Raw genomic sequence first — 24,830 nt, forward strand, 5'->3', positions numbered from 1 at the left:
TCAGTGACTGTGTGGCTCAACACCCTGGTTTTGCTCCCTACTGTGCTCTCTGCTGTGTAACTTGATGACAATAATTATGCTGCAGGCTAAAAATATCTCTTATGTGCACCAGAGGTGTCATTCTTCAGTACTGTAACTCATCACCTGGAGCACACACAGTAGGAAAAAAGCTATTCAGTGTCAGTATGAAAATCAAAGTAAACAATGTTAACAGTCTTGAAACTCTTGAAAAGCTATTCCACAAGTAAAGAAGCTAGGAAACTGTCATTCCTGTCAGTATTTTCAATACAAAATTTTAAATACATTCTTTGTGTTTTGCTAATGATGTATTTTATTGATTTTCCCCCTGCATTTTACATAAAAAACAGTGTTTATGAATATGGTCAGTTTCAGTTTAATCAATAGTTTAGATCTTTTAACATAGGGTTTTTATAGAAAGTTTTGAACAATAAATATTTTACCCAGTGTAGATAGCTCTTTGAACATCCTCAGTTTGGAGAAATAGAGTTGAAGTCTGACCAGACTGATGCATGAATGGCTGGTCAAAGTGGATTGCAGCCTGGGGAACTCCTTTCAACAGTATCATAACATCTTTGCTGGAATGCCCTTCTAATGCAAAATTTATGGCAATTTATAAAATATAATTTAAATGAATCACTGCAAAGTTTTGGGCACTAGAGCTGTTTAAATAAAGCAGCAATCAGACTACTATGTAGCTTCAAATTTACAACAGGTAAGATATTAATCTTACCTGCTTAAAGCTTCTATAATTATATTTTTTATGTAAATTTTGTTTGCAGTATTTTTTAAAGTTCTGTCTTTTATGAATTTCACAAAGTAAATTATTTTGTTAGCCCTCCTCATTGTATGTTTTAATTTTTTTTAACTCATTGCCTTGTTCAGAAAAAAATCAGTCAAGATGTTTACACAAAATCATTTATTTACAAATTCTTAATCGAACAATTATAATAAATGTATTACAGTACACAATTTACACATCAAAAACTAATTCAAAAGCAAAGCATCAAGCATTACCATGCAATAATTATGCAATACCAAGTATTGTTAAGAATGTTTTTGCCGCAGGCTGTTTCCTGTGGCAGAAAGAAAAACACACATTACTCTTCACTTACTCAAGAGTGGTTGAAATGAAATGTTCTTTGATAGACTTGGAGAGAGTTAAAGTAATATATATTACATTGTCATGAAACAAATCACTGCTGCAATATATAACAGGAGTTGAAATTAGGCTTAAACTTTAGTTAAAGGTAAGTATGAACTATTTTATTTTCTTATAAGAACATAGGAAACCTTTTTAAGTAATAAATGTTAAAGGGGTTCTTTAATTTTTTTTTGATATCCCATAAAGACAAAGAAAATCTTTGGGGTTCATGGCTTTTCTCAGGCCAAAGCACTGTGATGCTTTTCACTCAAGCTTTTACTGTCATTTAAGCTCCTGTGATTTCTTTTTTAAAGTCAATTTCTTTGTTGTATTTTCCCACATGCAACCATGTATTAGGCTCAGGATTCTCAAACTTAGTGATTGTGAAGCCAAAAATGGCATCTATGTTCTTTTTTTCCTTCCACCAATACAGTTCTAGTTGATTAAATCTATCAGCCGATAGGCGTACTTCTCCTCCTCTTAGATTTTTAGTTTAGTTAAATATTTCCGTTATTTCCTCCACATCTGCTGGGTCACCTCAGCTGACCTCACACACTATTGCTTTATTACGGGACTTATCATTTTCTGCACCCGGATTCAATTATCATCTTTCCTACTGGGTGAATTTTGTGTCTGCAGCTGGGAGTTTTGGGGTTTTATCTGGAGGTTTCAGCAGCTCACTGCTCACATGCCTGTGATTACAGAGGTCACGTCTAATGGCCAAGGTTTCAACAGACGGCCACACTGTCTGCTTCTGTAAGAGGTTTCTTGGAGTAGAAAAACAATCTCCAAAGTGCTCCCAACAAAATAGTAGCATTTAACTCCATTGTTAAATGGGGTTAAATGTTACTATATCCTGTTTTTAGAGCATCTTTTTTATTCAACCAGTTGCATATTAGCTGAAAATAAAATAACTGAGCTGAGAGGATCTTATAAAATCACAACTGTCCGGAGTGCTGGGTTGCACTTTAAGAGTAAACATGTTTGACTAAACACTCTTAGGCACAATTCGTTGACGATTACAAAATGAAATGTTAGTTGCGTGGAAATGAATGTGTTGAGCTGTTTGTTAGAAGGTCAAACTGTTTCAGCATGCCTCAGGAGAATGTGAAATGTATTTTCTAATTAGCAGTAGGCTTTTTTTCACTTGCCAACCCCTGGTTTCTCAAAGGGCCGTGGCGCTCCCTTCGGATGTGGATGTAGATTAGTTCTGATTGAACAGCTTCTCCCTTGAGTTTGCAAGAGTTCATGTCACAGATAAACAAGTGCTGAGCTTCTCTTTTATCAAGTGAACTTTAAGCTTGTTACCACTTTTAGGTCTAATAGCATAACAGTTGACATCTTAAAACTTGCAAAATTTTATAATCACTTTTACATTCTCAGTTATGCTGCCTGGACAAAGCTCACAGAAACATATATAGTTTTCTTTTTCAATTCTTATCATGTAGTGTGTTTCATTAATGAAGACAACTGTCTGTCAGGACTCTGACAAAGTTAAACTTTGATGTTAGGAAAATAACTGAGGTGTACAAGTTTTAAAATCAGCTTCAAAGTATAAAAATGTTGAACTCAAAGACTTGCGGGAGAGTATATAGGAGTATTGTTTGCTAAAAATAAGTCCTGTGCAAAATTTAAAACAAAAATTTATAAACACTGTTATCCATGTTGTGGTCTAAAAGTTTGCAAATCCCTCTGAACTAATCGGATTTTCCAAGAAATTATTCAAAGCTGATATGGGGCTTTTAGATAAGTTTATTTCCATCATCAGCTGTAGTCTAAGTATTACTTTTTCATGTGTTTCATTTACTTTAGGACTTATATGATATTACTTGTTTGTTTAGGTTTTTTTGTGCAAAAAATGTAAAAAATGGAAAAGAGGTTCACAAACTTTCAAATGCTTATTGATGGTTTCCTTCACTAGCAGTAATTTACATGTTGCATAATATATTTAGAACATATTGAACCTGACTAATTCTCAAGTTTAGTTATAGTTATTGCACATGAAGATACACAGAGCTCACAAACACACTGAGAACATACACATAATTTCTCCGGACCCTGAATGGGCCTCTTCCTGTGGAATTGAAGTACTGATGAAGACATTACTTGAATCACATTTTGTTTGGTGATGTGATTATTTGGAATGTGCAGAAGAAAATAAATGTTTTGCCATACCTCACAATCACTTTTTTTCATTTCAGACAGCCTGCTACCAGAGTGATCCATGCTAGTCTTGGTAACAATTGCTGTCTTGGACATTTTAAGTAGGTGTGGAAATACATTTGGCTGAATCACAACTGGCAAGTATGGCAGCCTAATCAAAGACCGTATTAAGCTCCTCTTTCTTTGTGTGGAATGCCTCATTACACTGTTTAGAGAAAGCCTCCGCTTGGTAGAGAGGATTCCCCAATTTGTTGAAAACAGGCAGAGTGTTGGCTGCAACCAGCAAGAACCGTCATCTTGGTTTCTTTCTGATCTTGAAAGTATGAGCTCATTGAAAAGCAGCGGTTTTTCAGTCTACCATGGTATTTAGAGTAATTGAAGGTCTGGTTTCAACTCAAATGTTGAGAGATGTCAGCCAAGTGGAATCCCACAAATAAGCCCAATAAAAGCTCCGATGTCAACTAGTCATATTGTCTATTCATTCACAAAATTAGAACAGAGCCAATTAAATAAATACCAGTCAGTGAGTTCCATGAAGTCAAATGATATTTGCCTTTTATGTGGAAACAAATCAGTTTATACACTATATCCTTCAAGTTTCTATTCAACTAATGATCATCAATCATGACTGATTCATAATCAGAAAGGAATTCATACTTTTCAATAGACAGACTCTCAAGATTTAATTCCACAAAAAAAATCCAATAAAAAAACCACCAGGAACAGAAAAAAAGGAAATAAAAACCATTCTTGATATTGCTGTCAGTGTAAACATGGATCAAATATTCTTTTCGAATCTACTCCTTTGCACCTCTATTGGCGCTGCTGTGCTCGCATGGAGGCTCTTCTCCTGGTTGTAGAGCTAACTCTGCGACTCTGGGTCCTCCCTTGCTGCTCTGAAGGATAAGCCACAACCTGGGTAGAAGATCTCTGCACCTGCACACCCTCCATTTCCCTCATGTCCCTCGCCATCTGAGACAGTGTCTGACCTGGGTTGGTTTGCAGACGCTGGAAGAGGCTTTCCCTGTTTATTTTCCTTTCTGGACAGATGAAGGTCACAGCCACTCCATAGTCGGATTTCATCTCTCTGGAGAAACCATCTGACGTTCCATCAAAGCAGCGCCCAATGGCGATCTCTTTAGCAACCCTAGGGTTCTGGTCTGTGACTGTGTAGATGCCATAATTGTGTCCTAAAGGATCAACAGGAGCTAACATGGTGAATGCATGTGACTCATTGTTATGAGCAACTGGTGGATGTTTGATGAGATACTCCTGTAGAAGACCATTGACACTAATCCTGCGACAGTTGCCCTGTGGGATCAATGATATGAGTGATCTGTCCACTTCTGCCTGATCAAACAACATGCCACCACATTTGAACTCCACACAGGCAGCTGAGGTGTTAGCCTCTCGCATGTCTCGGGTACTACGAATGTCTCTAATACCATATAGTTGGCCCCTTGTTTCTGGATGTGTTCCTCCCAGGTTCCTTGACCGGACCATCAATTCCTTCTGGCCATGGATTTTGACTTTGATGTAGCATGCTCTGAATTCCTGGGGGTTTGGCCACCAGGAAAGGTAGTCTCTTGTCCATGTCGTCAAGTCATTCTCCTCAAAGGGAACAACATTGTATTCATACTTGTCTTTTTCCACTCTGAAAAATCTGAAATGATTTGCATCCACAGGGGCATTTTCACAACCTAATAAATTCTGATATGGATAAATTGGTCCATTAGTCTCATCAAAATTATTTTGATTAGGCTTTGCCAAATTAATTCGGAAGGCAGTTTTCTTCTGAGCCGGATCGTTATGATCACAACGCTGGTAATCTAGTTTGTCTAGATAGGGTTGAGTCACCCCAATGACGTTTGGATTCATCTTGGGGGAAGAAGGAGCTGCCTCCAGCTCCTCTCCACCTAGCATTGCTGTAACATAAGCAGTGTAAGCGTCAGGCTTCATGGCATCGCAGAAGGCTGGCAAACATGCGCCATTGGGCCCAGTTAAGACACTGTCAAAGCGCCCCCATGCTCTGGGATTTGACGAATAACCAGGTTTGGGCTCCAAGTTAATCAAGCTGATTACAACACCCTCCAGCTGTTCAGAAGGTAGGAATTTTTCACTCATGTAGGCACGCACTTTAACATAACAGCGCCTGTTTTCAGGCACGTCTAAATTGAACAGTCTACGTTCTCTGATTTCCATATTGCCTATGAGAAATGTGCGCTCCTCGCGTTTGCTTCGTCCATGACCACCAGCAGTGGTTGTGCTGTAAGAGAAGTCACTCTCCTCCTCCCAGACACCTGTGTCTGGGTTTAAAGACCACAGCTTCATTTTGGGAATGTGCTCTTGCATTTTAACATGCTGTGTGTCAAGAAGGACTTGGACAGCCCCAGCTCCAAGAACTTCCTTGTTTGTCTCATCTCTAAAGTCAACTGAAAACATGCCATAGGTCCTCAAAGGAAGCATGTCACCCTCATCATCCACAAAGTTGAGGTCACCAGGGGCTGCAGCTGCTGTAGTGATGTTTCTTGGATCAATAAATGTGACGCTGGCTTTCACAGTCCCCTCATAGGTTTCTCCACTGTCTTTATGGAAGGAATTGGGTGGAATGACCAACTGCCCTATTGGGTCTTCACCTTTAATATCTCCTAAGTCAATAAAATTGGTTTCTCCTGCATTGATATCAATTGCCGTTTGCTTCCTCATCACTTTCACATTATGATAAATTGAGCCACTTTTCTTGTCAAAAATGAATACCTTTGGAGTGTCAATAAACGTCTGAGTGGGGTCAACAAAATTTACCACTAGTCTCTGAGTGTCTGAAGTAATTTTCAAAGTGAACCCTCCTTGGTATCCAGTGGTGCCCACTCTGCCTTTACCAATGTAGATGTGCCCAAAGCGTAAAGGTTCATCGTTGTCAGCTGCAACAACTCTGCCGCGAACCAGCACAGTGGGCTGTATACACTTCTGACAACTGCACTGCGTCACGGCTCGGATCGGAAGCTTATAGTCACCACAATCAATGATTTGACTCTCCATCTTCTGGACCCCACAGCAGAATCCAGCTCCATCTCTGCAGCGCATGTCAAAGTCAAGGGAACCAGCACAATTGTTGTGAGGACAGCGGCCAGCATTGTAGTACTTGGAAGCAGTTCCAGGTTGAACGCAGTCCATTGGTAGTCTGATGAGGTGTGATTCAGGGGTAGAATTGCATGCTGGTGTTTCTTTAGCTGTGGTAAAGATAATAAATTGCATTAAGCTGTTGATATAAAAACTTATAATAGTAAATCATATTTTTGAGGTACTTTTGTACTTTTGTACTTTGGTACAATTGTGCTTTTGCCTTAATCTGACAGAACGTCTGATGGACTGTGACACATTGTTGAGTACTTTCTGTTGCATATTGAAGTAGGACTAAGACTGACGTAAACCAAATATGTGAATATTTTTCTTTCAGTTTGAGTAATCAGTACACAAAGACGCAGAAACAACACTCACAGAATGCCAGCCTGACATGAAAGTGTCTGAATGTCCAAGTTGGAAAGTAAAGCAAGAGTGAAATTATAATTATACATGAAGGTAAAGAGAATATTTATTTACCAACCTTCTTACTGGGAGCTGGAAATAGAAAATGATTGTTTGTCTAGACATAATCAGGATAATTAATGTGCATAGATATATAAGCTTATAGTCAAGTACCTGCTATAGTTTATGATCAGTGGATACAACATTTTGACAGTCTGCTTATTATAAAAATGGACTAATAAATAACATGCTTCAAAGCAAAAGACATTTTCACATTTGTCATCCTGTCCTAAGATGCTGGTGATGTTGTTCTTACATCATTGTCTCCTGCTGTAATGACTTTTGGAGTGCAGGGATTTGTCTGTGGCCCGAGGTAAATTGCTTTTAAGCTTTACCATGCAAACCCTTACTGTGTGTTAATTAATGAGCATCTAGAGAATAAACCCCATGTAGCTGTACAACACAAATGTGTCAACAAAAACTTGTCTAACTGAGAGAGAGAGAAACAAAAACCAGAATTAATTTTTGGGTTTCATCTCAGCGCTGGGTGCTGTGGAGAAATTGCTTTTGAGGTTTTGCAGTATCCAGAGTTGTTGCACACAGTAAAGAATACTTCTTTTGAAAGCTGTAGTTTCAACCAATGTAAACATAATAAAATGTATTCCCCTTAGGTGCAACCAGATTGCCCTGATTTTTTTATTTTCCTTTGCTTTTTTCCCAAGTCAGTATAAAAACTCACTTTTCCCTATCCTCAAGTTGCAGGATGCTGTGGTTTTGTTGGATTCTTCTTAATGCATGAACATGGCTCATGGATGACTTGGTTGGAGCTCAGTGCTGGCATTCAGCCCTCTTAAAGTGTGTATTCAGTCTCTGCAGCCGCTGCTCTTTATACAGTAAACTGATTTTTGGTTGTTTGGTTTTTGTCAGTGGTTTTACTTGAACCTGCAGAGAACTAAATACATCATTGTCAAATGCACTGGGACAGAAGCCATCCTGAGCTATAATCCTTTTGAGCTGCTTTCCGTCATCATAATAAATTATTTTCTACCAAGCCAGATGAAGATGAAATGTAGTTTATTAAAATTTGACTTTTTGACTTTAAAACAATAAAACCATAAAAGAAATCTGGTTTGCACGTGCATTTCTAAAAGGAATATTCCCCTTTTCAGTATGATATCCTATGGTATACGTACCAATCACGGTAAGGAGGGATGGGGTGGACTTGATGCTGCCTGCAGGGCTGCTGGCTTTGCAGTAGTACTCTCCTGACTGTTCTTGCTTTAAATCCCGGAGAATAAGATCCTCCTCATACTTGTACAGCTTCTTGTCCAGCAGAGTCCCATTATGGTACCTTTTTTTATGTAGGTAGACAGAAAACATTTGTTTTTAATTTCTTTTTGGTAGAAGTGACCAACTACATATGGATAAAAGGGCCTGTTTGAGCACCCATGTTGCTTAAATAATAAAATGCCTTTTTTTATATAACTTTGAATGCACAAAATTTGTTTCAAAAATTTACACTTAAAATTTTAAAGCATACACAATATGATACAATTTTTTTTTACATACTGTTTCATGAGTGCTGTTTATCTCACCAATAGTATTTGTCAGGAGCTGGTGACCCTGTTGCTGTGCAGCACAGCAGCACCCGTCCTCCTTCGTAACGCACTTTGTCCTCTGGGTGTTTCACAATGTAGGGCTTTTCTGTGAAAAGCAGAGAAAAGCAACTCTTTATGGACCTAACTCTGTAGTGAATAGTGTGGTGCAGTGCACAGACTTCAATAAACTCGATCATTTCTGCACTTTATTCTCACATTGGTCTCCTTGGATATGAAAAAAGGTTGTTGCGGGGTTTACTCTTACAGAAGCAGAACAGCTGTAGTTTTATTTGATTTTCTTGCAATCAAAGAAGTGGTCTGGACTATGTAAAACCTAAAAAAGTTTTAGTCTGTTTTGTTGTTTTTTCTGTAACATTTTAGCCTGGAAGTATGATTGACACAGTAATAAAAACAAAATACTAAAAGCACAACATTTAATGACTCCATCTATTGGCACTCACCTGCTGATCTGAGGACAGCTCGCATCCACGACTCCCCTGTAGCATTACTGGATGTGGAAACATTGACCGGGACAAACTTGTCCTTCCTGATGGTGATCAAGCTCGAGCTGGAGGAGCAGACTCCTGCAAGTCTAAACTGTCCTTTGCTGTCCGTATGAGCACGGATGACTTTAGGATGGCTGGCCAGAGCTACACTGGCGCCCGCTATGGGGAATCCAGTCACACTTTGGACGTCTCCGTGTAGCTCGTGGCCATCACAAACACAGACACTGCAGTCCTCATTGGGACGGCCTTCCATGCAAACACGCTGGCATTTTGCTGTTAGTCATAGTGACATACATGAGTGTTGATAAAGACATCAAATTAAAGAGGAGAAAACACTTCTAAGTACAGTGGGACTTAATGTACCTGGGCATGGACTTTTCCCACACTTCTGGACTTCAACAGGTCGTCCTTTGCAGTGAACTGTTGCTGAGGTCTTCACGCAGGTCCTTCTTCGGGTCCGGCGACCTCCACCACAAGTTGCTGAACATGTCCCCCAGAGACCCCATGGACTCCATTTGGCTAATTGCATAAAATTACACAGCAAATATATGATTGTGGGCATTTTAGCATTTTCTTTTTGATTAACCTTTAAACAGTGAATCAGATTGTCTACTCTGAACACTGGGGAGCAATGTTTGAACAAAAATATCTTAAGTGGTCCAATTACAGTTCTTCAGCTTTGAAAATTTATTAAAATTACTACTGTAGCATTACTGATTACAACTGGATCATTCAAGAACTCTTGAACCATATATTGCAAATGTCTTGCTACATAATATATTCAGCCCTGTGGCTGTTTTCTCATAAATAGATAATGGCATTTTTCCTAGTTGGAGGCCTGAAACTAGCTTAAAGTGAGGAAATTCCAGCTGTGGAAAATGTTATCATGAGAAAATAAACAAGTTTAAATTACTGTTGCGTATTATGCAAATAAGATCTTATTCACTAATAGAAATTTGTTGTATGAATACTCAGTTGTTGTATGAATGTTATTCTCAGGGATGTCAGCAATAAATGTTGACATTGTAAATCATTTTGCTTACTAAAATCAATCATTTTAGTTTATAGATTTATTGTCATAATTGATCACCTGTGCATGGTGGGTTTGAGCACTCCTTCCTCTCTGAGTGGTGGCCCTGGCATGCTGGCACAAACAGAAGAGGCATGGGCTGAGCACTCACACACTTCCTTTGCCGAACCTGGACTCCCACATCATTACAAACTGTGGTTGAACAGGGTCCCCACTCACTCCAGTCAGTCCAATAACTCTGCACTGCACACAAATTGGAGAGAAAAGCATCTTGTGTTGAGAGCTGGAGTCATGTAATTGTGTCAGATCTTTTACGGCCCTTCTGTCATCAGGACTACCTGGGGGACACTGAAAGCGAACATGGTAGTTAGAACAGATGCGGCCATGGGGTTGTTCTTTGTTGATGCACCAGAAGCCCTTCTCCAAACTGGAGTGGACCACTTCGCCAGTGTCTGCAGCTGCCACCCAATCTGTGGTGCGAGCCTCCATGGCTGTAGGCCGTACACAAACTCTCTCTCTGTAGTAGAAACGAATCGCCTCCAGACGCTCGTAGTCCCCGTTTCCACCAGGATGGTCGATGTTGAACCAAGACGTCCACTCAGTCACACCTTTGGGCACAAAGAAAGAAGGAATGAAGAAAAAAATAAGTTAGAATTGTATAAAAAGTAAAGGGAGAACATCAGCTTGGTTGTAGCACATAGTCTATGTTTTATTCTGTGGCATTGTGAAAGCCGGACAATTTCTCAAGGAAAATAAGAAGATTTTAAATGTAAAGGAATTAATCAGAAGGTGCTCATCGCAAGTTGCTTAATGTACAATCTTCATCATTTTCACTATGTTCCATCTAGGTCTTTAGGACTTTGAAAAAAGGAGTTGTTCATACATTTTGTTGATTTTTTTACTAAACACACTGGCTTATTCAGTGTAACGCCTGCATTAACCATTTATTTTCTTTGTTGATATTGTTATTGATGTTTTAAACTCAGTATATTTCTGATTTTCAATTAGAATTAAAGGAGGGAAGGGAAGTGAAGTGAAGTGAAGGTGAAGTTAAATAAAATTTATTTATATAGCACTTTTCAGCAGCAAGGCGATCCAAAGTGGAAGATTGTTTTGTTCTGAATTTGCCACGATCTTGGGGTTTTGTGTTGGAGTTTTGAGTTATTGTTTGTATTCTTCATTAGTCAGACATTTTCTTGAATAGTGTGTCTTCTGTTAATTAGTTTTCCTTCTGTGTTACTGACCATAGTTCCCTGAGTTATCTTTCCTCTGGTTTTAACTTTTTTTGCATGGAGCATGGATAAACTGAATTTGCAATGGACTTCACAGAAACATAAATTTAAAGTTTCATCAACACTTGCACATATTTACATACATGCATTACAGAAGAACTCCATTTTTTTAAACTAAGGGTTAAAAGCTCACCTGTTACAGTCCTTGCTGCTACTGCTTTTGAAGATGACTTTTAACCCACCAAGAGAGCGAATCAAAGTGTTGTAACCAACAGATATTTTTACAAGACAGCCTCCAACATTCTTCCGCCACTTTCCACCTGAATTTGAGCATCGTAAAAACTGATTCGACATAAATGTTCTGCTAGATTACCTGTTGTCTGTGAGTCCGTGAATGTCTGGAAGGCCACTCGCTTGCTTCTGTCTGACAGGTTCCTGCTCCTTACAGATCCTACATACAGAAAACAAACCAAAAAGAACCATTCCAGTTTTATGAACGAACAATATATTTAGTGCAGATTTGGTCTGCGTTTGTGGATTTATCAACTTTGGTTTTCACTTTTTATGAAGGCTAATTCAAGAGTTTATTGTATCTAATAAATTAAATGATTTGGGACTTTCAGTTTTCTGGGTGGTATGCAGGTAAGGGTGTTTTGACCATATTGACTTTACTGTATTTTGACATGAGGGGAATAATTCAACAAGTAACACCGTATGTGTTCACTTATGTGTGTACACACATCTGACCATGTTCAGGTTTTTTTCAAGTCAAAACGCTCTGATTGTGTTTTATTTATAGGGCCTTTAGGGTCGCTCACCAACAAAGCAACGTTTTATTCATTTTTTTCAGTTTTTCCTACCATTAATCTTCCTCTGCTTTGTTTCTTTTTGCTTCAGCACTTTTAAACACCTTCCCTCAAACATCTAGTTCATCATCTTGTTCCACATCTTCTCTGTTTCTGATGTTCTCTCTTTTTCAATCTAAAAGTTTATTTCAAACTTGTGTCATCATGCACACACACACACACACACACAAATAGAAACACAGCAATTTTGCTATTTAATAACATCGTATTATGCAGTAATATAAACATGTGTTTTGCGCAAATATTGCTTGTTTGTATCATTCTCACATTGCCTTCTTGTTCCGGCTCTGCTGAGGCACAGTGAGAATAAGATGGAGGCACATGCCAGCGTATGTGAGAAAGACAAACACTAAGCACTAACACTAAACTTTTTTTATTGTATTTTGCCTCTTTGATTTATTAAACATGCACAGTGACATTTTCCCCTCAGCCTTTGATGTGTAATGATTCATTTTCCTCCACTACTAATTTTTAATGTTTTGAAATACGTCAGTTGTTTGCTTGACATTTCATCTCTGAGTTTCACTCGGGCTGTGTGGAAAAAGTAAAGGTCATGGTCCGTGACAGAAAAAAAAGTAAAAAAATGGTTGCTTGTGGTACAAAAATATGCCTATTTGTGTGAGTGCATGTGTGTATGTGTGTGTGTGTGTGTATTATAGGCACATGTCCTGCTGAGTTTATGAGTAGAGGATCCTAGCACAAAGACCGGTATTGATCGCAGTCCCTCCTGGCTCACTTCAAGCCTTTATTGTCAAGCCAGCTCTTTTCTTTTCAACCATTAAAAGTTTTATTTATATTTCTTGATAAATTTAGCAAAAGAAGGAAAGTAACTCAACAGAACAAAGACTGGCCATCTTAAAATGCGTAACAAGCATTTCAGGATGACATGCACAGGCTGTCGACCGTCAGGGTTGCTCTTTTTATTGCCACTGGCTTTAAAGAAGCTATATTCCAAGGTTTCCATATCGGCTTTGTGTCTCTTATGCATTGAGAGTCACAATCAAGTAGATTCACACTGATGTCTCTAGCAGATGTGTCTTCTGCCTGCAGATTTACTTGAGTAGGATCGAATCATTTTCCCATCGTTCTCCGTTTGTGCAATTATTTGTCTGTCTTTATTAAAGCCATAGTAACACAATTTTCTGCTGCTCAACCTCTTGATATTTCACAAATTTTATCAGTATTTGTTAGCTGAAAGATCCATTTTCCCTTTGAGACACAATAGATTAGAAGACATAAACAAGTCTTTTGTTGCCTTATTGACTTTATAATCCAGACTTGTGGCCAATAATGACCTGTTCGACTGCGAGCTGCGTTGATTAGTTTCCAAGAACCTCTAATGCACCTTTTCCCACTCCTGTTACATAACATTGTTTCTCCCTCTCTCTCGCACCAAATCCAAACAAACTCGCAGCTCAGCCTGTGGCTCCTGGTTATCATTTCAAGATGTCTCACAGTGAAAACCAAATACCAAACAAGTCTTTGAGTTTTACAAGGTGTCTAATAGTTTTAGAAAATCAAAAGCTGAACCACAGCCAAAATGTTGGAGAAGTGACCTGAATTATGGCAGGTATATGAATTGGCAGAGCTTAGTGTGCCTTTGCTTGGCATATTAACACTTTATGATTTTAAATGCTGAAGGATTTTACTGCTTCATGCAGCTGGTATGTGACTGAATCCACCTCATCAGGAAGCAAGTAACACGTGTTTTTCACACCCAAGGGAGCAAAGTTAAAACTTATGATTTCCTTTTTATTGTTTAATTTCACTCTGCAGAGCCTCAGTGGCACAGTAAATCTTGTTTGTGCTTGTTCACGTGTGCCTTGTGGGTTTTCTTCTAATGCTTTACGGATAGAAATCCTTTCGACAGTGCTTGCATTTTGTTTGTCCATGCTTCAAATGATTCATATAGGCATTTAATGGGACTGCTGGGAGAACAGTGTTTATAAGACCCTTTCCAAAACTACAACAAATCACTTGTATGACTTCACAGAGAGGTATGCTTTGGGGTTTATTTAAGCTCACTTTGGATTAGAGAACAATTGTGTTTTTTCCAATAAGAACAATAGTCACTTCAGAATGCCACCTGTTTATAAAGGCTCACCCTGATTACAGCATCAACACAAACCTGCTTTTTATTCCTTACTTACAGCTTATTGAGCACCAAGCAATGCCAGTTCCATTTATAACTCAATGATCATCTGATCACCACATTCGTGGTCAGAGTCTGACAACTGTGTCTTATTTAGCTTCAGTGATCCATGTCACAGTGGTTCATTTTTGAATGCAGCCGTTGTGTTTACAGCTCAGCTGCACAAAGGCAAATCTTCTATTAATAGGCATCGATGGCTTTTACAAAGGACTCATTCGCTTTCCAAGAGGGAGCCTGTCTGTCTTTGCCAGACACTAATAAAAAAGCTGCAGAGAGAGGAATGACAGGAAAATGAAGGAGGTTATGAAATTGCACTCAGAAGGGTTTTTGCTCATATTAGGGGAGGTATGGTTGTGCCAGATGTATGTTGGCAGGCGAACAAGGCTTAAATAGAAGGTCTGGATCCTGTTTATATTATTCCAGATCTTTACATGAAGAAGAAGATGTGAAAATACAACTCTTTTCATGTTTTGAAACCTATACTGAAGCAAGAAAAGACAATTGCATTATATTTCCCAAAAACAGCAGTATTTTTTGATTAAGGATGATTTCTTTATGGTCCTGTGACTGTGATGAAACCTTTGCTTTATTATTGCCACCATGAAAAGTGAGCAATCATGTAGATGTCATTTGAAGTTAATCTGTTTTAAGGTGGCTACCATAGCTAATCGACCAGGAAAAAACAAAAATTACCATAACTTGGTCAGTTTTACAGATACTGAGCAACAACTTGATGTGGTAGAGGTAGACTCCAAACACTATCTGATCACACAAAATATTTCTTTAAACCTTTGGTGTGTGATGTGACAAGCAATATGCATTTCTTCAAGCAATGCTAATTTCATTATACACAGTCTAAGTTTTTAAGGTATTTTTGTTGTTTACTTCTTAGCTGAGGTGCAAGTGTGGTTTCCCAAGACTCGGCCATTTTGCTCAGTTTTTCTAAGTCTCCTTTCACACCAACATTCCTTCTTCTTGACAATCTGCCTGAGCTCAAAAACATCTGCTGATACTTAAAAATCAACAGTTTTGTCTGTGAGACTTGCTAATGATCCAGATCAACCATATGATGTAAGGTTTACAAAGGTACAACAAATGATTTGCGTTCCTAAAATAAGATATGTAAGGACTATAGATTTAGCTCTATGGTAAGGGTTGATTTTCCACATTTTTATATCTACACCTGCTTGCACAAACAGAGACGAGAGTTCGAAGCAACTGATTAGTCCTGCAATAAATATATTCTTGGCAAAGGTGTTGACACGTAAATACACAAAGGCAAGAAGAATCTGATATGGCTTGAAAGTTGTCATTAATGGGAATTTGCTTCTTTGCTTTTGATCCATTGGAGCCCCTGTCTCAGTCATTTAAGTCATCTGGCCCGACTACTCTGTGCTTGGAACAGACAGTGGTCAGCATCTGGAGAACTAGCCCCCGGGGCCTGACTGAAATTATGTGTAAAGAAAAAGAAGGGAAAGCTGGAAAATTCATGCGAAGAGGTCGTAATACTGCGGCGCTCCTCTAATACTGTGGGCGATCGGCAACAGCTGCCACCTTTAAATAGAAAAAAAGTAGCTCGTAAATCTGTGAGGTTTGAGGTGTGTAGGGAGAGTGACAGAGAACAAAGCCAGGACAGAGGTTTGATGGAATAAGACAGAGAAATAAAGGTGAAGAAGAGAGATTGATGGAGTGAGGGAAAGAAGGGGCAAAAGGTAGGGAAAGTATTTGTGAGAAATACCTGAGGCAGACAGATTAGAAACAAAAGGTGAACAGATGAAGACAAACTGACAGATGGAGACATTTCTGTAGGATTAAAGACAGTGATGGGGGCTGGGATGGTCAGCAAAAAGCCAAAAGACAGAAGGAAACCAGGACGGTAAAGTCATTTTACCTGTGCTCTTCATTCCCTGTTTTTATTCCATTTTCTCATTTAGTCAAGCACAAAGCCTGCAGGTGGAAAAGTGGACCTCTCCATTTGTAATTATTGCACCTTGTTTCCAAGGTGACTGGGTTTAAACCTTTGAGAACTGCTTGCACAGCACTTGAGAGTGAAAGAAGGCTAAAATACACCACCTTCCTGCATGATGTGGATGTACCGCTAAAGGAGCGTGACATGAAAAATGTTAAATTTTACAGTCCGTTTTAGGGTCCGACTGTTCTGTTCAGTCACGATCAATACGAACCGCCTTACATAAATGTTCTTTCACTATCGTCTTGTGATTTACTCATCAGCAAAACGACATCCAGCCTCTGCCAGACATTTACGACTCAGAGACCTCAAAGCCCAACAAGATATGGAGACTATTAAAGTCTATTCACACTCGATTGCCTTTATGAACTGCCAGCTCCTTTAGTTGAAGGAAAAAAATAATAATGGGAAGCAGATGCAAGGTGGGCAGAAAGTGACTGGCTTAAAAGATCTTCTGTTGTCTCTAAAAAAGTGCTTTTAAAAGTTTAAAAGTCCAAATTTTGCGAGAAGAGCTTGTAGTGTGGAAGAAATGTGTCTGTATCTGTCAGACACGTTCAGCAGCGCCTAAAACTGAGATTGAATCCACAAAAAGTGTAAGAAATTTGCAGCTGAAAGGACTCTAGGTCAAACGAAAGAAGCCAGAGGAATTTTAGGCACTCTTTGTTTTATGAGAGTAAAACCTCAGATTCTGACAAGAAAGACTGAGCCATAAAAACCTTTGGTTACTATTTACTATTTTGCTGTCATCAGCAGAAGCTCCTTTGAGGTTAAACAAAACCACAAAGAGAGTTTTCATGTTCTCCTCATCAGTCCTCACATGTTGTTAATCATGATGGCGGTAAAACAGGCTGGTGTCTTCACATGGACCATTAGGAGCTAATGAGGACTGTCAAGTGAACCACACAAACTCTCTCCAAAAAAGGAAATGACTTTTCCCAGAGATTTATCATAAAAATAACAAATTTTCAGCTAAATTAGGGCGGCACAGAATAGCAAAGGTTTATTGCCGTTGCAGTAGCAATGCGTGCAATGTTGAAACAATAATGAAACTGCATACCAACATTATGTCTGCCGATCAAATGGACCCCCGCTGACCCAAACACCCACAGCCAATTCAGAAGATGATGATCGAAATGAAGACAAAGAAAAGTACGATAAAGAAAGGAGTGAGGAAAATGTGTTGTTTTTTTTGGCAATCAGTTACCATTGCAATATTCACCTACAGTGTTTTTGTTTCCTTAATACCTTGAAACCCTAAACCAAATTCAACAAGTTCTTTGCTCTAAATTTATTTACTCAGTTTTTGGCGCTCCAATGTGGATCTATCAAACAGATTCACTGTATTTCTCCACAACATGAGAAATTCAAACACACACATGCACCACTGCTCCTATCACATGAGCTCACCTCCAGACATTTGCCTCATGCTATCCTACCCCTACATCCTCAGGGGAGTGACATTCATTTGGAAAACTTTACAGTTTCTGTGATTTGCCCTGCACATGTGTGGGATGAAACCTCTCAGGGTTTGATTTGTGTGTAAAAATGCAGTTAAAATAAATTCTTGTGATTATGTTTTTTATGTATAAATATTTGTAAAACTCAATCACAATGACAGTAGGGTTATAAAACTTTACTTACCTTGTCCCAGAGTCACTGAGGCTAGGAAAGACAGCAGGAGAGCCAGTTTGGTTAATTCCATCATTGTGCTGATGATATGTTTGTCTGTTTTTTTTCTCTGACTAATTTCAGCATTGACACAAATGTCAAACTAAACAGACAGCTGTCTCCTCGGCTCTCGGACACAGCTGAGAGGGAGCCGCTTCAGTTCTTCAGGTGAGAGTGATGCTGCTGCAGAGACTCGCCCTCGTCTCCTCCTCGTGTGAGTTCAGGAGCTGAGTCGGAGACAGGAGCTTTTTAAAAGAAGGGGCATCAGCAGTCCACACCAATCCAGCCCCTCTCTCCTCATCATTGGCCAGTGAAATGTAACATCTGGGTCCCCCATATCATGGTCCAAAAAAAAAAAAAGGTGAGGGTCTGGTGGGGGTAGAGAGGGGAAGGCGAACACACTCATCGAAAAGAAGGGAATGTGTTTTGGTTGCTGGAAACGATTTTTTTTTCCTTTTCTTCAAAGCATTTTTCCATTATTTATGACCTTCATATGGCACTATTTATTCGTTTATTTATTGCTTGCTTGCCTGTATGTTATTTCAAGCCTGCTGTGCAATAGTGTAGTGATAATTGTTCACAGAACAGGTGTGCATGTGTTTTTCCTTCTTTAAACCTCTATGTCCATCTTGTCAAACATGGACTGGCTTTCTCGACATTCAGAATCTTAAAATTAAGTCATCTTCTCTTAGAATTTTTTTTTTTTCTCAACCTGTTTAAACAGCAAGTTTCAAACTGTGGTTTCTCAGTAAAAAATAATAAATAAATATTGACTCAGGCCTTTGTTTATTCTCTGCGAAGACGTGAAGATTGATTCTTCCCAAAAAGCCCCATCCACCATCTGTCTTTCTGTCTCCCTTGCTCACACTGGACAGTGCCAGATGCTGCCCCCCTCCCCAACCCCGTCGCTCCGGTCGAACTTCTGGTTCAGTTTTGTACCTTTTTAACAGTTGCTGATTGCAGAGGTGACGCTCTGCCAAAAGAAGTGGAAGTGGCGTCATATGGCATGCCATTCAGGAAAAAGTCCTCAGAGCAGAGACGTGCTTATGAGGTGCAATGTACTTATTTTCAGCATGTGTACTGCTAGTAAAAAGTGATGGAAATAAAAAAAAATACTAACTAAGTTCAGCTCTTTTATAAATCCCTCTTGGCGCAGCATGAAAACCAAAGTTTAACAACAACATTTGAAGTGATTGTTTTTCTAAGGTAAGTGCTCTTTTTAACAGATTAAAAAGGAATGACTGGAATCCTTTTCTTCAGCTTGATAAAGAAATCTCCTAAATCTGATGGTAGAAAGAGAGGGGTATGACCAGCAAAGATTTTATTTTCCTGACTAATAAAGTGAAAACTGTCTTGACTGAGGTAATTTTCAAGACTGTCACAGAGAGAGCTATATGTAAGTTAGTGAAAATGTAGTTTTTAAAGTTTTGGTTTGTTTGTTTTATGCTACACAACGAAACTAGAAGTCCTTTGGTTTGAGAATGAATGCTAACACATTTAGAGTATCAAATGTCTATGACAAAACTGGATTAATTTCACTGTGTCTTTGTCAGACAGAAATAAATCACTGTCAGTGTTTAAGATTAAAATCTGATATTTTAAATGACATAAAGTTACTGTTATGTAGGCTTTTGAAACTCACTTGGGGTCATTATACATTAGGAGTGGGGTCTTGAGAAAACCTATGGAAATAAAAGGAACTTTAAACATGTTCACCTATAAAATATTTACCCTTTCCTGTTACCAAAAAGTAATAATAATTGTCAGAAGTGCATAAAATTGTACATAATATTTAACAAGGTTTTTGTTAAATGGCTTAAAGCAAGGTTTGTTTGCTTCAACTTAATAGTCAGTAGTCACAAATCTGCAACTTTTATTTTGTGGGTCATAAGCAGAGTAGTTTGAGAACCGCTGGCCAAGTTTCAGATCTGTTGAAATCTTGTATGCACACAACAGTTGCATAATTTTATTTTTATAACATTATTGTTATGTATTGTCAGTGGAAAAATAAAATAAAAAATACTGAATTGTTGCCACTTTGACATCTTTCCCCAGTAGTTATTAAATGGTCGGTCATATTTCTAATGCAACACTTTAAAGTGGCTAAAACAGTTTGAAAAGGAGCAGCCTAAACAAACCAAATGTTCATTGATCAGCCCAACAATAAACAACAAAAAAGTGAGGCAATTAACACAAATTGTCTTGTTGCAAAACAATGTTCTGCTGGGGAATGTTGCATCTTGCCATATGGATGTTACTTTGACACACACCACCCCACTTCCTCTTTAACATTGTAACAAACTAATAATCCCTTTTTTTGGCAGAAGTAATCCCTTCAGATTACCTCTGGCTTCTTCAGCAGGACAACGTGCCATTCCACACTCACTTTCAGCAAATGATCCAGGAAGATGTCAAAGAGCTTAGGGCACTGATGTTCCAAACTCCTCAGATCCAAATCTAGTTGAGCATCCAAAGAGTACACCAGAACAAGCCAGATCCACAGAGGCCCCACCACACAGCCTACAAGGATCTGTTGTCCTTACACCAATCAGACCGTGGGGTGTTTTAGAAGCACAAGGACACCTACAGCAGACAGAGGACGATTATGTTGTTATTTTGTGACATATTAGTTTAGAAATTCATAAAAATGTAAAATTTTAGGTAGATACTGCATGTAGGCCACTATTTGCTCTTTGGCACAGCAAAATGTCACTCAGTGTATGTTATTCTTCCATTAAATACAAGTGTCCTCACATAAAACATCAATGTTAACGTTGCAATATATTTTTTTTATTATAAGTGCTCTCATTGGGTAATTTGTATGTGTGCTTATAAAAAATAAATAAATAAATGTAAGAATAATACAATATAGACCAGCCAGAAAGAATTAAATATAAGAACATAAGCACCCCTTTCAGACTCCCGTTACGCTCTCTATGATCTACACAGAGATTAAAATGTGGTTGGATTGTGGCAAATTTGGAAAACCTTTTTTCAGAGTGAAGGCAGCCGTGCTCTTTACCCCATCCTGGTTCAACTCTCTTGGACCATATTAGCCAAGGTATGAGGCCAGCATGAACAGCCTGCTTCAAATACTGGATGAGCAATCCACAATACTACCACAATTAGACTCCATGTCATGGATACGCTGCCACAGTAGTCCATCCAGGGTCCAGATATGCTAGTAACGCAATAATGAGGAACCCTGACATTGCTACAGAAGTTCTGCAAACTCACAACCATTGTGGACCGTTCACGCTTAATCACACTTAACGAGGAGTCCATTGTGCTTTTATGAAAACCTCACCAATACCCTGCAAAGATCGTCCACATTCTGGCCATTTATTTACTCATTGTGAAGAGGAGGTCACAGTATTTGTTCTTCTAAAACTAATATGTCTCCCGGTGAACATTTGGGCATATTTTCTTTCATATTCTATCCTTTTTATTAAAGTTTCAGTGCTGGATAATTAACCCAGTTTGTACTCTTTGTTACTAAGTCAGCTAAACTGTTTCCCCCTTCATTTCTTTTTCCATTTGCTGCTGCTGTCAGCTATAGCTGCTCAGTTCTCGAGGTCTTCGCAGACATCAAAGCTCATAACATATCCAGTCATCTGAAAAGCACAAAAGACACAGTGGCGACATGACCACTGTTTCCTGAGAGGGTTTGGACAGTCATGAAAGACGGAACCACTGAAGGCACAGACACTGTTTCTACAAGCCTTTTTCAGTTTTCTTCTGACAGCACAGAGTGAAAAACGGATCCACATTCCTTTTCACTGACTTTCCACACCCACTCACACATGTGCACACACACCAGCCACTGGTGCATTAGTATGCTGAAGAAGCTCCCGTGCTTTGTATAAATACACATTACCTCATTCATTAACAGCACAGCAGCCTCATTCTTAGTCATTCTCACCTAAAGCCACGGTGCTAATCTCCATAATGAGAGGTCATTTTCTTCTTCAGCTGATTACAGTCTGAGCTCACCTGTTTACAGCTTTCACTACCAAATTAAATCCAGTCGGGAGCAAGTAAATATGCAACAATGTGCGCTCGCCCAAACATGGTTAATTATGATGTGATTATCGTACAGTTAGGATGACTCAGGAGCAGCTAGGATTTAACTGAGGAAGGTATGCACAAAGAGAGTTAGCATGAATCTGAGTGTTTATCTTCATATTTGAAGTCAAATCTTTACCCTTTGGTTTGCATTGAAGATAAAAAATATCAAAAACTAAAATGAACATTAGTATGAACTAAAAAATAGTGTGACCTAAACATAGCATGAGTTCATTTGTTTACTTGTGTTGCTCTGAAGCTACTGTAGTTGAATCTTATGGCCGCATGAGGGCAGTGCAACAGTCTGAAAACAGATTTTAAGCCCCACAATGAGACAAATCCACAATAATATTGATTTAAATTCTTTTTAGGAATACTTAGGAATACAACTTTAGTCTCATTTTATTGCTTTTTTGGTCATCACTCAAAATAAAATGCAGTGAGTTCATCAAAGCAGCAGTAACTTCAGGTAATATTTTGAGAATTAGTTAATAGAACTGAGTACCAGTTAATATGAAAACTATACTAAGTGCAGCTGCAGCCATCTGCATCTTAATTCCTTGGTATTAGTGCCTTTTTAAATAAGAAAAAAACAGTGAGTTTACGCTTCCTGATGTTTTTATTGGTCAACAAGAAATGTCTGGGCCTTTTGTAAACGAAAACAAGGTAATTGAAACAAAAGTGACTTTAAATTGCAGGATGACAAAACCATGAAAGACCCACAAATAAATGTACGTTTTTTATCATTGTTATCCTATATAATGTTATTTCAACAGCACACTTAAGAAAAGGGGTAAACATAAGAACAAAGAGCATTGAAACAAACTTTCAGAAAAAAAAAACCTTTCCAGTGATTCAGTATTGTAGAAAATCCCTTTTTTCTGCTGACTCTAGAAAAAAGAAACAGTGTAATGCTACAGCTTTTACAAGTCGACTGACACTAAACTCCTCATGCCAATTCTTTAAAAGACAGGACTCAAGCCATGGTTCTAAACATCACCCTTCTACAATATAGCTCAACGGCACATCTGGCTAATGTGTGTTTGGATCTAAACAACTGAGATGTCAACATTAAAATACGGTAACAATCTATAAAATACAAACAAGGGAAGAGTGGCCCCCACCAGCTCTTATGTTTCCGCGCGTTACAGTTCTACGAGACAGTCTGTGCCAGGGTAGTCTGGGAGATTAAGCTCATATTTTTTCTGAATGTCATAGGGCAGGAAGCGTCCGGCCAAAAAATGCTTTCCAGAGAAGTTCGACGCGCACTTCTTCGGTGCCATGAGAGAGATGAGAACATCCGGGTTTATCCCATCCTGGCATGGTTCTTCTACATCCCAACCTGTAAAAGAGACAAGGGAGCTTTTTATTCTTCTGTACTGTTTTCAGCTGGTTGTGTTTTTGGACTCTGATGAACTCTCACTGAGCTGTCAGTGGAAAAAGATTTATTCTCCACGTGTGCACATCCACACTTTTTTTCTCTGTGCACTAAGGGTTCATTTATCTTGCTTTGTTAGTTGGCTTCAGATCTTTGACGAAAACTTACCTGAGGGCACATCCACACTGATAATAGGAATCTTGATTTGCTTCAGGGTGGCCAGAATACCAGGATATGGCTCCTTTATATTGGAACAGTCTGCCTCCAAACCCAGCATGGCATCAACCACTAAGTTGTAGGCGTCGTTTATGAGCTGCACCTGAACAGAGCACATCTTGGCATTAATATCAAAACAAAGGTATTTTTTATGCACAGCTTAGTTTGTAGGCGGGAAGTAGCTTTCATTCACAGCTTCTACAACCAAGCCTTTGATTTGTTGCTCCGTACGACACACACTCCAGAAGAAAGAGGCAAGTAGTCTTGTATGTTAGAGAAGCAGTTTGTGAAAAGCCCTGAGGTTATGTGGCGGTATGGTTTCGAGAAATGAAAAGTGACAATATCCCCAGTAAGAATAACTCATTCAAATCAGTGGTCTTCAAAGTGGCAGTGGATAACCCTTCATTGGTTTGATTCACATTTTATTCATTTAACCTCAGGATTTTATCAACTCTACACCATAACATCCTCTATCTTTTGATTTATTTATTTATTTTAATCCAACTCCCCCAAAAGGAAAGAAAAAGAAAATGGAATCGCAAATAACAATCAGAAAAACAAATCACTGAAAGCAGCAAAAACCTGACTTGTTTACAGAATGTGAGATGAGATCATTAGCACTTGCTTGAATCTCTCCGCTGCACAGCCTTCAGCCAACAGATAATTAGTTTATTTTAACAAGAAGGCTGGAGTGAAGGAGAAGCAGTTAGCCTAACTCTGTCCAAAGGTGATGGGAAAAAATAAACTCTAAAAAACTTACTAATTAACATGTTACATCACGGCCAAGCAACCAGAGGAGACTCAAGAAGGTTAATGGTCCCAGACAGGAAAAAGTCCAGTATATAATAAAGCACTACATAAACCATCTTGAACCAGCTCTTGGCATCATTTACATCTAAAACATATACGATAAATGATTATTATTATCTTTTTTAGTGCTCTACAGGTGTATTGGGAGACAGATTGTGTAAGACATAGTCAGGTTTTATTTGTACCCCTGTGAAATAGGTATGAGTTCATAACAAGAGCAATTCCAATCAAACTTTATGGTCTGCATTAATATGACTGAAGTGCTCCCCTTGGCAAGAACATAACTGACCTCTGTAGGCAGATAAGAGAGAAAGGGGATATCCATCTTCTCACACTGAACTGTGAAATCCTGGTGCAGACTGTGAGACGAGCGTTTCGGGTGATAAATGGTGGGCTCGTAGTCCTGCATCAGATGTACACAGAAGAATGACACATGGAGAGAAGAGAAAAGCAAAAACAGGAAAAAAAAATGTTAGCTCAAGGGATTAGG

At 38.8% G+C, this 24,830-nt stretch overlaps 2 protein-coding genes across 3 annotated transcripts in view; both read right to left on the reverse strand.

Annotated features, from left to right (window-relative positions):
* Window positions 1-922: 922 nt before the first annotated feature.
* Window positions 923-18,131, reverse strand: cilp2 (cartilage intermediate layer protein 2). The gene is made up of 9 exons (XM_017407396.3): window positions 17,845-18,131; window positions 11,590-11,667; window positions 10,323-10,592; window positions 10,045-10,227; window positions 9,318-9,473; window positions 8,910-9,227; window positions 8,446-8,554; window positions 8,044-8,201; window positions 923-6,555 (listed from the first exon to the last, which is right to left on the reverse strand). Exons 1-9 carry the CDS (start codon window positions 17,906-17,908, stop codon window positions 4,139-4,141), a joined length of 3,753 nt encoding a protein of 1,250 aa, XP_017262885.1. The 5' UTR covers window positions 17,909-18,131; the 3' UTR covers window positions 923-4,138.
* Window positions 18,132-22,537: 4,406 nt separating this feature from the next.
* Window positions 22,538-24,830, reverse strand: part of yjefn3 (YjeF N-terminal domain containing 3) — a 46,954-nt gene continuing 44,661 nt past the window's right edge. For both annotated transcript variants that reach the window (XM_017406921.3, XM_025003918.2), the window contains exons 4-6: window positions 24,630-24,743; window positions 23,483-23,633; window positions 22,538-23,278 (exon numbers count right to left, since the gene is read on the reverse strand). In XM_017406921.3, coding sequence (XP_017262410.1) covers window positions 23,082-23,278; window positions 23,483-23,633; window positions 24,630-24,743 — 462 coding nt within the window. In that variant the 3' untranslated portion in view covers window positions 22,538-23,081. The remainder of the gene's footprint in view (window positions 23,279-23,482; window positions 23,634-24,629; window positions 24,744-24,830) is intronic.

This window comes from Kryptolebias marmoratus, linkage group LG24 (genome assembly GCF_001649575.2).
Source record: "Kryptolebias marmoratus isolate JLee-2015 linkage group LG24, ASM164957v2, whole genome shotgun sequence".
In the NCBI taxonomy this organism is placed as follows: Eukaryota; Metazoa; Chordata; class Actinopteri; order Cyprinodontiformes; family Rivulidae; genus Kryptolebias; species Kryptolebias marmoratus.